At 36.7% G+C, this 13,250-nt stretch overlaps 1 protein-coding gene across 3 annotated transcripts in view; it reads left to right on the forward strand.

Annotated features, from left to right (window-relative positions):
- LOC149200670 (glutamyl-tRNA(Gln) amidotransferase subunit C, chloroplastic/mitochondrial-like) overlaps positions 1–13,250 on the forward strand; it is a 236,841-nt gene that overhangs the window by 151,890 nt on the left and 71,701 nt on the right. For all 3 annotated transcript variants that reach the window (XM_089402775.1, XM_089402774.1, XM_089402776.1), the window contains one exon: positions 9,121–9,176. In XM_089402775.1, coding sequence (XP_089258901.1) covers positions 9,121–9,176 — 56 coding nt within the window. The remainder of the gene's footprint in view (positions 1–9,120; positions 9,177–13,250) is intronic.

The following is a 13,250-nucleotide window of genomic DNA, read 5'->3' on the forward strand; positions in this document are numbered from 1 at the left end:
GTGGGTCATCTTATTCATGGCTAATAATATTTTTATTAGATTCCTCTCGTCGAGAGGTGTAGGATTGATATAAAGATCATCCAATTCCGATAAGTATTCATGGAGATATGAATTTATTTTGATTATGGAATTATTATCAAGCCGACCTACAACTCATGTAGGCTCAGAAGCCCAACAGTCGCATCTATTCACCCACCAACGTTGTGTATAAATATAAGAGGACTTTTCCTCATTTGGACTCACTCATCTCATCACATCTCTCTCTCTCTACTGCGCTGAAATGGGTCTCTCTCTCTCACACATGTGAAGCCGGAAACTGCTGAAACTGAAGCTGCAACTGCAGAAGTAAAGATTGACTTGCGTGGCCTAGAAGATCTCCTCTTTGGAACTGCGCTGTAGGTTCATCTGAACCTCCTTTGAAAGCCGCAACTTTTGGTGGTGGAATGAAGTCAATCCGACGAACGGTTTGCAAGATATCGACTGCCCTAGTTTGAAGCCGGAAACTACTGAAACTGAAGCTGCAACTGCAGAAGCAAAGATTGACTTGCGTGGCCTAGAAGATCTCCTCATCTGAACTGCGCTGTAGGTTCATCTGAACCTCCTCTGGAAGCCAAAACTTTTGGTGGTGGAATGAAGTCAATCCGACTGTCGGTTTGTGAGATATGGTCTGCCCTAGTTTGATAATGAAGCCGCTAATGCTGATGCTACTGATCTAGGGTTTGCTACTGCTGATATGAATCAGATTTATTGTACTATTTCTCTCTGCTGAATTATTGAAGATAAAAGAAGATTTGATCAAAGGGTTTCCCCACACATTGTGGGGTTTGTCCCTGGCTAGCCGCCACATCTTGTGTCTCTTGTCTTGGCTTGTTTTCTGTCGATCGTTTAATGTTCTATCTGCACTTTACTTTATGTACATGTGATTGCTAATCGGTGGAATATAATAAGAAAAAGAAGTAAACTGTTATAAGCATAGAACATACCATAACTTAACATCCTTGGAGAATCCAATTTGGATCAAACTGGTGGCATTGGAAAGAAGACGCAGAGGGCTACTACAGGTCGCAATTTTAGAACTGGATGATCCGAAATTACACAGATACATCAGATTCAATATCAAGCTCCTACAAAGTGAAAAAAGGTGTGTAGTTTTATTTTTTTATTTTTGCATAAGTTTGGTTTGAAAAATTAGTTTGAAGGAATTCAAAGGGCATAGTAAAGCATTATTATCGGTAATTGATGCCCTGAGGAAAGAAATTGCAAACACCTAGTAAGCAACCTAAAAGCTCTAGCATGACTCATGAAGAAGAGGAAGAAATGCAACATGATATATCAAAATTACGAGACCAAGGGCAACAAGTGTCACTTGCACAAAAAGGTGTAGAAGCTAAGATGGATGGTTTAAAGAAAGGCATGGAAGCTACGATGAATGGAATGGCTAAAATGGATGGCATGGACACTAAAATGGATGGCATGGATGATAAGATGGAAGAATTGAAGATAAAATTGAATAAGTTGCTACAAGAAATGGTCACTAATGGTGAAAGGGTAGTAAAGGAAACTCATGATGAGAACAAAAGAAATGTTAATCATGATTCCATAGACTCTAATGTTGGATCGAAGACCCACCATATTCCAAAAATCGATATGAGGAAGTTTGATGACAAGGATCCCGCAACATGGATATTAGAGATGGAGCAATTTTTCAATCTCAATAATGTGCAAAACACACAAAAGGTACGTATTGAAACTTTATATTTGGAACCAAATCAGTTTGTATGGTATCAATGGCTTTGCTCTCGTAAACAAATTATCACTTGGGCAATTTTTACGGAAGAATTGACAACAAATTATGAGGATACAAAAGCAACACTTTTTTTAGCCAATTGATAAGTCTCAAACAAAAGGGTTCAATAATGGAACACATTGAGGAGTTCCAAAAATTGAACATAAGGGTAAAAAATATTCCAGAGGAGCATAGGATTGATGTGTTCATAGGGACTTTAAAGGATAATATCCAACATGATGTTCGCTTTTGGGAACCTGATTCATTAGAGAAGGCATTCAGGTTAGCAAGAAAAATGGAAAGCAAAATTATGGCAACCAGGAAACATACCACTCACAACTATAAAGATGGAAGTGTTGTTGCCCCTAGCCTTCCACAACCTATAAGGTTGACACCACAACAATTGAAAGAAAAAAGAGCAGAAAGGCTTTGTTACAGTTGTGATAGCAAATACACTAAAGGTCATAAGTGTGTTGAGAAGAAATTATTCTACATAGATTGTGAAGAGGAAGAAGAAAAGGAGCAAGAAAAGTCAAAAGAAGAGGATATACTCTAGGAACAAAGCCTAGATAAAGAAGAAATGAATCTGACCATATCTTGTAATGCATTGGCTGGAATTACCACTCCTCAAACCATCAAGATAGAAGGACAAATCAAGAAGAAAAAGGTAATAGTGTTGATTGATTCAGGAAGTACCCATAATTTTATTCATTGTAAGATAGCAAAAGAATTGAATTGCTTCCTATATCCAGCACCAGAGTGTCAAGTGATGTTTGCAAATGGAGGAACAATAAATTGCTCTAAAAAGTGCCATAATATCAAGCTATCCATGGGAGAATATGTATTGAAAAGCCCAATGCTTTCCATTCCAATGGGAGGTGCTAATGTTGTACTAGGAGTCCAATGGCTACAATCCTTGGGTATAATAGCTTTTAACTTTCAAGAACTTTTCATGAAATTTTATGCGGAAGGAAAGGAAGTTGAATTAAGGGGTATTGCAGGGAAACCGGGAAAGATAATAAGCTCTAACGGTATGACAAAGCTTCTAAAAAAGGAACAATGAGGTGTAATTGCACAATTATGTTCGTTAGATGTTTCCACATCGAAATCATCTATTTCTCCAGATCTCCAAAAAGTCTTGGACAATCATTCCAAGGTATTTGAGACTCCCAAAGGTCTCCCACCTATTCGTGATCATGATCATGCTATTCATTTGATTTCAGGAAGTGTTCCTCCAAACATCAGGCCGTACAGATATCCCTATGCCCAAAAAAGTGAAATTGAACATATGGTTGCAGAAATGCTTGAGGTTGGTATAATTCAACCTAGCCAAAGTTCTTTCTCTACTCTAGTAGTATTGGTGCATAAGAAGGATGGATCATGGCGCATGTGTCCGGATTATAGGGAGTTCAACAAGCTCACTATTAAAGATAAGTTTCCCATTCCTATCATTGATGAATTATTGGATGAATTGCATGGATCAATTTACTTCACCAAGTTAGATCTTCGTTCAGGATATCATCAAATCAGAATGAAGACTCAAGACATTCCGAAAACAACATTTAGAACTCATGAGGGTCACTATGAGTTTTTGGTCATGCCTTTTGGCCTTACCAATGCACCTTCTACATTTCAAGGTTTGATGAATTCCGTTTTCAAACCCTTCCTTAGAAAATTTGTGTTAGTATTTTTTGATGATATACTAATCTACAACAAGTCTTGGAAGGATCATGTTGAACACGTTGACAAGGTGCTACAACTATTGGAGGAGAAACAATTATATGCAAAAAGATCTAAATGTTTCTTTGGAGTACAGGAGGTGGAATATCTGGGTCATATTGTATCTCATGAAGGAGTTAAGGTAGACCTTAGCAAAATTAAAGCCATTAAGGAATGGGAAATCCCCACATCCATAAAGCATTTGCGAGGATTTCTCGGGTTGACAGGGTATTATCGCAAATTTGTTAAGAATTATGGGAAAATAGCAACACCTCTAACAACATTGTTGAAGAAAGATGCATTTTCATGGACTCCAGAAGCAACAAAGGCCTTCGAATATCTTAAAGAGGCAATGTGCCAAGCACCGGTCTTAGCTACACCAAACTTCACAAAAACCTTTATTGTGGAATGTGATGCTTCCGAAATGGAATTTGTGCTGTTTTAATGCAAGATGAAAGACCCATTGCTTTCGAAAGTCGTCCAATCAAGGGAAAATATTTACACAAAGCTATTTATGAGAAGGAAATGTTGGCAATACTACATGCACTTAAGAAATGGCGACCCTTCCTAATGGGAAGACATTTCAAGGTAAAAATAGATCATGATAGCCTTAAATACTTTTTAGAACAAAGATTATCCTCTGAAAAACAACAAAAATGGGTCACAAAGATGTTGGGTTATGACTTTGAAATCATATACAAAAAAAGGGAAGCAAAATGTTGTGGCAGATGCACTCTCAAGAAAGGATGAGGATGTGGAAGCATTGTTGTGCGCCATTTCTATTATCCAACCAGATTGGATAAACGAAGCAAGGGAGGAATGGAAGAATGACGAAGAAGTGTGGGAACTTATTCAAAAGTTACAACAAGATTCCAGTACATCTGATACATTATTTGGAAAAATGATTTGTTATGGTACAAAGATCGCTTATAGCTCTGTAAGAATTCCCAACTCAAACAAAAGATTTTTCTAGAATTGCACGCTTCTCCCTTAGGAGGGCACTCAGGATTTTTAAAAACTTACCACAGGGTTAAGAAGGAATTCTTTTGGGATGGCCTTAAACTAGATATTCAAAAGTTTGTGGCGGAATGTTTGGTATGCCAACAAAATAAAGCTGAAACAATTAAGACACCAAGTCTATTACAACCTTTATCCATTCCAAGCCAACGTTGGGAGGAGGTTTCAATGGATTTTATCACAGATTTACCCAAGTCTGAGGGAAAGAGTGTCATCATGGTGGTAGTCGATAGACTTACCAAGTATGCACACTTTTGTGCATTATCACATCCATTTAAAGCCAGTACAATTTCTACGGCATTTATGGAAACAATTCAAAAGCTACATGGAAACCCAAAGATTATTATAAGTGACAGAGATCCCACAGGAAATTTTTGGACAAAATTATTTTCTTGTCTTGGTACTCAGTTAGCTCATAGCTCATCTTATCATCCGCAATCTGATGGGCAAACTGAGATAGTAAACAAATGTTTGGAAGGATATCTTCATTGCGTTGTATCTGATAAACAGACACAATGGGTCAAATGGTTGCCTCTGGATGAGTGGTGGTATAACACTTCCTTCCATACTGCAACAAAAATGACCCCATTTATGGCACTTTATGGATATCAGCCACCATCCATCACACCATATTTAAAAGAAAATTCTAAGGTTCAAGCAGTGGAACATCACATCGAGCATCAACAACAAGTTCTCCAACTCTTAAAGGATAACCTTGTGTTGGCGCAGAATAGAATGAAACAATAGGCAGATCAACATCACAGTGAAAGAAGTTTTGATGTGGGTGATTGGGTATTCCTACGACTACAACCATATAAACAAATGTCCCTCAAGCAAGTTAAGAAGGATAACAAATTGTCACCAAAGTATTATGGTCCGTACAAGGTGTTGCAAAAGATTGGTACTATGGCATACAAATTGGAGCTTCCTGCAGCTTCTCGACTGCACCCAGTTTCCATGTTTCATGTTTAAAGAAGGTTATAGGCGACAAGCTCCTAGTTCAAACAATATTGCTAGAACTTGACGAGGAAGGAAAAATTATATTGGAACTGGAAGCAGTCATAGAAACAAGAACTTGACAACTACGAAATCGATCCATTTCAGAGTATCTCATCAAGTGGAAGAACTTATCCGCTGAAGATTCCACATGGGAGGATGAGAATATTATACAGAAGTATCCAAAACTACTCAAGCGTTGAGGACAACACTTTTTTGAAGGAGAGGGGCATGTTAGGTCCCTATAATACTAGTGATGCCCCCATTAATATTGTAGTTGTATCCCTTATTAATATTGTTGTGCCCCTATTGTCCCCATATTGTTATTACTGTGCCCCATAGAATCTCTCTATTGTTATTTTTGTGCCTTTATATTATTATTGTTAGGTCGGTTTGGTTATATTGTGACCCCTTAGACTCCTATATATAGAAAGGAGGTTTTGTCATTTGAATCATCGAAGAATTATTCATTTGTGTAATGTAAAGGAGGTTGCCCCCTCGAAGAGGCTGAATTCTAAGGCGTTCAACTATCTTTTCTATCTTTTTGTGAGCTGGTTTCATAACAAAGTCGATTTGACTTCTTATTCTTCTTTCTAAGAGTGAAGTTTATTAAGTTTCAAGGATTGGATAGAACGATTTTATTATTGAGAGATGTGAAATCCTCAACTTGAAAAGAATGGTGAATCTCCCAAATATTTCCTCCTATCACTTTGAACATCAAAAGGGAGAAATCCTCTGGAATATTGGTTATTATTTGAATGAGTGATTCAAATATCATACATAGTTAGAGATAGTGATAGAGTCATAGGGAATTGAAGTTAGTTTGGATTCTATTAGCTATTTTCTCTTATGTTCCACCAAGTTCATAGGATGGTGGAGCATGGTCGTGGGAAGACACACAAGGGAGACATGTGCGAGCACCCCCAAATGTTAAGGAAATTAAAGGGGATGGGGAGACATTGAGGTCCCTATCACAGGATCCTCATTTCTAAAATTGTAAAGATAAAAAATATAATTAATAATAAAATCCCAATAACATTTATTCCCATGCAAATTCATCATTGTGCAATCTAATGGAATGCTATAATCTTGCCAATCAAGTGGGTCTGCTGAATTCTGAATAGGATATGAAATTCTATTTTCCATATGAAGTTTGACAAGGTTGGAATTGCTCCAAATTGTCTTTTTTACCTAAAGAATCTAATATTACTGTTAATTACCAAGGTCACAGACTTCTCAATGCTCTATTCCCTGTCCTTTTTATATCTTCACGTGTTGTTGGACAAATAATCGGGGGGGGGGGGGGGGGGGGGGGGGGGGGGGGGGGGGTAGGCACCTTAGATGTCCCCCTTTTGGGAAAATGTTTCCCCCACACCAGAGAAATATTTCCCTATGCGTTTCCTCAAGTTTACCCCAAAGAGATGGGGGGAGATGTTTTCCCAGGCACCCCACCATCCCCGGAGCGTGGGAAACATGGAGGGGGTGAGGTAGGGAAGGGGGCACATCCCCATGGAACACTATTCATTCTCATTCCCAAAGAAGATTGCAAACATATCATTGTTGGTTGGAATTCCTAGCAAGAGAGAATTTTCTAGTTACATGCACATTGAATTGAGAATCCTTCTTGCATCAAACACAGAAGGCATGAGTGATTTGGTTTGGTTTCTACATTGAAAATCAGTGGTTTGAATTATTGGTTCAACTAGAGTTTTGGTTAGTAGTTGAATGAGGTTTTCAAATCAAAGAGAGAGCCAAAGAGAGTTGTAGCTAGTTCAGAGTCTAATAGTTATTTTTTTCTTAGCAGAAGATTAAGGACAAAGACACAGGACATATTTATTTGCAATTGTAATAGTCTGGAGTCCATTGCACAAAAGCAAGGTTTGCCATGAGGCTTTTGTGACCTACACCAAGTGTCTAGAACAAAGCAAAGGAAATATTCACTGTTGCAGTGTTTAAGTTATTGTCACAAGAGCAAAAGCACACCAGAACTCTTTGTAATCTGCCATTTCAGAGTAACTCATAAAGAACTGAGCAAAGCCTCAATGAGATTGGTTTTCCCAAATTTTTATTTCCAGGGTGAACAATATGTTCTTCGTGCATGTGATTGAGCGATTTGTGTAGTGGGTTCTTTACTATTTCATGTAATCAAAATTAACGCACAACTGCAACACGAAAACTATAGCACAGTAAGAAACAAACATAGACTGAAGACAGATAATTTTAATGAAGAATTTGTGTTGGTGAATTGTGTCAGCCTTAGGCTGATCAATTAGGGATCAGTTGGCTTGATTGCTGCCTATTGTTGCTATCTAACCCCACTAAATGGCGCCTATTGAGTGGTAATTTTTCCCATGTGAGGTCCCATTGCATTCTTGAAAGTAGGAGTTCCCTAGGGGCACATGATGCTTTACCATTATCCATTTCCTCTCTCATTCGAACTGATATTGATGACTCTATATATAACATTAGCAATCTGCACATTAATTTAATACCATTTATTCTTCCTGTTCTACCTAATATCTAGGACTGGCATTCTAGTCAATAAAGAGATATAGGAGAGTGGTGCTTTGAGGGGGTTGGTAACTTAGAGTTATTAGATTCCTCTCCTTATAGAATCTGATATTCTTGTCCCTAGAAGTAACATTGGCAATGTGCACATTTTAATTGGTATCTATTTTTCCTTTTCTACATCTAAACTAGGGTTTAACATCTAGTAGTTAAAATTTAAGAGCTCTGTTTAGCATGGAGATAGATTCTGTCCAAACACAAAAGATCTTGTGCCTTTTTCTAATCATATGAAGTTTTGCTATTGCCTGAGCCTCTGTACTGTTCATGCATTTATTCAATTCTCCCTGCATTTGATGAATCAACTCTAAAATTATTTTCTCTTTAAACTTCTTAAGTTTGTGTTTATGAGAGGTGTTAAGTGGTTCTAAATGATGTTATGCATACCGTTGAATGGTTCTTATTATTGGAGAATTCTCTGAAAGGGTCTTTCTGCAAAAGAATTGTTTGTCTTGTTATCTATGCGTTTGACATCTCCCCATTGACCTGACTTTCATACTTAGGTTGTTATCTGTTAGAGTTTTATCTCCTCTACCAAGTTTATGTTATCTCACAGATTTATCAATACAAATTGATAAATGACATATCTCTACAAATTGCTTGTAAATTTTGTGCTCTTGGCACTCTCGATACACTCAGGCATAAAAGATTTGGGAGATAACTGTGTGATTGTTATTATAACAACAATTTGTGGGTTATCTATCAAAGAATAGATTTTGACGTCTTAGTTATCCATTCTATAGTTAGAAGAAATGGAGAAATATGCATATCATAATGATATGTTTTATTATAGTTTTATCTATTCCTTTTCCTTTTGTTAGTAAAAAAAGAAATTGGGATTTCTGGAGGTAAGAACCTCAAATGGAAATAATATTGTTAATTATACTAAGGTTTGAAGAATAAATTTCTGATTGTGCTATTTTCTTTTGTGCTAGCTTTTTATTATACATCTGCTTAAATTGATGATTTAGAAAAGTTAGTTTGGCTCCCTAATTTTGTGTGAAATTTGACTCAATTTCTCTGTTATTATTTGGCAGGTTTGGCCAACTTCAAGGGGTTAATCTTGAAAATGTTGAACCTGCAATACGAGCGGGTATGCATTAGTTTTGTTAGACATTATGCTGGAAAGTCATTTTGCTGAATATTTTTTGCAGACAATTTCCTTGTGAATCATTTTGCATCATAAAGCAAAAATGGATTTAGTGGATAGCCGAGGTTTGTTTGTGACTCTGAACCTAAGAAGTAGGTTGGATCCTCCTTTTAATCATCATTTGCATTTTATGCGAGGAGACTCTTGTATAGATGTGCTTTAAATACCATGAATTTGTACTTTTTTCATTTTTCTTAAATTCTGGTAAACTGCTTGTTGACCACTATGTGTCAACGACCCATAGCAGTGCACCCCCTTTTTTCGCAAAAGGGATAGTGCCTGATCGATGTGTTCTTGCCATCCAGCTATCATCATCAGCCTGAGGATCATGTTATAATGTAAACCCATTCTGCATGTGTATAATGTAAATAATCTCAGCAAATCTGTGTAGTGTATCTAATTACCTACGTAAACATACTTTTCTGGTGACGATCTACATTCTAGGAGGTTTTTTGTCTCACCGATCCATTCTCGGATGGTCGGTAGAGTTTTCTTTCACCTTACCCCAAAGTCGGAATGGATTTTGTCACTGGGATCTTAGGCGAGTCCTATTGTTATAGATCGAGTCTATGTAAAAATGATTTGGGAATAATCCTAACTATTTGGTTAGGTTATTTTATTACAAATTGCTTGGTTTGCTGGATTATATTTGTGTTGCAGAATTAGGTAGTCTGTGAGGGTCTTTTGCAAATGGGTTTTCCCCCTTTAGATGTAAAAAATGTAAAATTCATGATGTAAAGTGTCATGAGGGTTGGAAACATAATTTATCCCCTCATAGGTTAATTAATCAAATTCTCTGGCCAAAATTAATTAAAATCCTAAGCCAGAAATTTGATTAATTCTAGGTCTTAGGTAAATTTAAATTCTCCAAAGGCAAAATTCGTTGGTCCTTAAAAAATTAAATCTTAAGAGGTCTAAAGACTAAGGTAAATTAATTATTTTGCTAAATTTTAAGCCTTTGGTCCCTGGGGTTAAGTCAAGGTCAAAATTTTGAGGAAATTAATTCAAAAATTTAATTTTTGATTAATTAAAATTCATTTAATTGAAAATTTCGAATTTCCTCAATACTTTAAAATTTCGACGGATGAGATTAAAAGAAATTTTAATCCCCATCAACGGTCGAGATTGCTTTGACGAGGATCACTCGAATTAGCCGTTGGAAGATTTATCTTTAAATAGGAGGTCATTTGTCAGTGAGTTCATCCGATCTTTTGATCGTGTACTAAGTGAAAAGCTCTCTTGTAATCTTTTTATGAGCAATAAAGAAAGACTTTAGGGTTAATTTCTGCTGGTGTTACTCTTTGTGGAAATACTGTAAGATGTGTCATTTTCATGCATATATTTCTTTTTAGCCATTAATGATAGCTCTCTGAAGAGTGATTTGAGTACAGGTATCTTGCTCAGTCGCTGGGGTTTGAATGATAATTTAAGTTTTGAATATAATAACAGGTATCTCTATTAAGCCTGAATTTTATTATCATTTTCTCGCTATATGTTGACGGTTGAATTGAGTTTTGCAGGAAAATCCTTGATTATTAGATCATCGGGCGTTCGGGGAAGTTCTCGGCTGAACCAGCCAACTCCCGATTCATGTTTTCTGAAGAGCCCAGCTTAAATTTGATCTTGGGCTTATCATAAGATATTTTTTATGGGTGATGCATGAAGGGTTTTGAGCTCAGTACCTCCTCTAAAATTCAAAATATTTAATTTTTTTGTGCTAAATCGATAGATCTGGCTGTTGAGAGCCTCAGATTATCAGATCTGGGAGTGGAGTTGGACTCACACTCCCTAGATCTGATAGATCTGTAATTAATTTTAGTTTTCTGACTTTGGTTTTTTTTTGGGTCATTGTACATATCATTTGGATATTTCTTGTTGTATTGCAGCTACAGAGGTGTTTTTTTGGGTCATTGTACATATCATTTGGATATTTCTTGTTGTATTGCAGCTACAGATCTGAAGGAGAAAACCATGTAGAGTCCAGATCTAGGCCCTGGAGGGTAAGATCTGGATCTCTGGGGTTCATCAATATCCTTTTGCAGGGATTTTATTCAAAAGAATTTTGCAGTCCAGGGTTTTAAATTCTTTTCTTGAATCTGGAAATAATTTCACCTGGGTTTCACTCATAAATTTGAGGCATTAAACCACATTAGTGTGAAATTCGTTTTCTTGGGTTTATTTTACGTTTCTGGATGCATTTCTTTTGCTGCCTGGGGTTTTCTGGAAAAATTTCGAATTTTTTTTTTTTTTTTTTTTTTTTTTTTTTTATTTTTTTTTTTTTTTGGATCTAGAAATTTTTGTTTGCCTCAAGTTTTTCCTCTGTCTTCTGCATTTGATCTGCTGCTCAAGTCTAAGCTTCTGCTCCAACAAACCTGCATACACAACAAGCAAGCAAAGAGTGAACCCTCATTTCCTTTCATTCTTCCTTTCCCTGCGTTTCTGCCCATCTCCATCTACAACTCCATCCCTTCGAATTGCCAGTCTCACCCGCAGTCCATATGCTGCCCCTCTTACACAAATCTGTAGCTCCAACAGTTTTCTCACCGCTCCAAACTTGCAAACAAAAACAAGATAAAAAGGAAAGAAAGAAGGGAAAACATCGCTGCCCAGCTCCACGTCCTTCATCCTCACTCTCCACGCTGCCTCATTCTCCCACCTGCGCCAGTCTAGCAACCCGTAGTCTCCTCCATTGTTCTCCTTCCCTCATGCTGCCTCAGCCCCTCTGCTCCATACGCCGTCTTCTCTTCCTAACTTGCCGTTCTCACCATTGCTGTCCAAGTCTGCAAGTTCCAAAACCCTCACGCACCCTCAATCCACTGCTCGCTTCTCCTTCCTCACTCGCAGCCTCCATCTCCTCATTCGCTGCCATCGAACTTGTCCGCGTCCCTCCATCCTCCATGCACATTCACCCTGCGTCTTTTCTCCCTTGCATCCTTCGTCCATCCGGCCTCTCCACATGAGCTGCTCGCTCCACCTCCTTCGCCGTCAAGCTGATCTCCTTCCGCCTGACTTGCAGTCACAAAAAACATTCGAATTTTTTTTTTTTTTTATGCTGCGTTAGTTTTGGTTGGTTCTTTTGTCTTATTTCACTTGTATATATATTTAGGACATAGGACTTAGGGTTAGTGTATATACATTTTTTTTAGTTTCATTGATTTTTATTTAAGTTCGATTTTTTATTTTTATTTTTGCTTTGGTTTCACTCATTCAAATTTATTTATTTATTTTTGTATATACATTAATTCAGATTCTAATACTTTTTTCATTTCTTTTCACCCTTTTTTATTTTTAATTTCATTTTGATTTTGAAAATCTTTAAAAAAATCTAAAAAACATTTAAAAAAAAAATCATAAAAAATTTAAAAATTCATAGCATTTTTGAGAAAACCTAAAAATTCTAAACATTAATTTTTTTTTTTTTTGACTAAGGAAAATGAAATAAATTAAGGGGTTTTCGCTTAAACATTAAAATTTTTAATGTGGCCTATGGCCCATTAAAAATTTCGATTTTTTTAACCCGTTGAGTTGTTTTACTTCTTTAGTTATCGCCTAAGGAATAATTAAAATTTAAACCTAAAGTTCCTTAGTGTTTTTTTTTGTCATTAAATGCATTTTTATGATTTTCCTATGGTCAAAGTACGATAAATGTTTTAAGTTATATTGACTGTTGGAGAAAATTAATTAATTCTAGATCTTGGTCATTAACGATAATCATTCTCTTGCATGATACGGTTTTGGGCGTTTATATTAATCATACCTGATTGTCACTATTCGTCACATATTGGAAAAGTTATTCTGGATGACTTGTTTTCTTACTTAATCTATGGTTAATTCAAATTAAAGGCACTGGTCGATAATTATCTCTAGTTGGTGGTCATGTCTTGGTTACATTAGAGTTTAATCTATTCATCTGAGTTAATCGAGATTCATTTAAATTCATTAAGTTGTCCATCACTAAAATCTCCTAGAGTCTGTTTTTCACAGGCTACCCTCATCTGTTTACCTAGGGACTACCCC

The sequence above is a fragment of the Pinus tabuliformis genome, chromosome 2_1 (assembly GCF_031772625.1).
Source record: "Pinus tabuliformis cultivar Carrire ecotype Pingquan chromosome 2_1, CPIR1, whole genome shotgun sequence".
NCBI lineage: Eukaryota > Viridiplantae > Streptophyta > Pinopsida > Pinales > Pinaceae > Pinus > Pinus tabuliformis.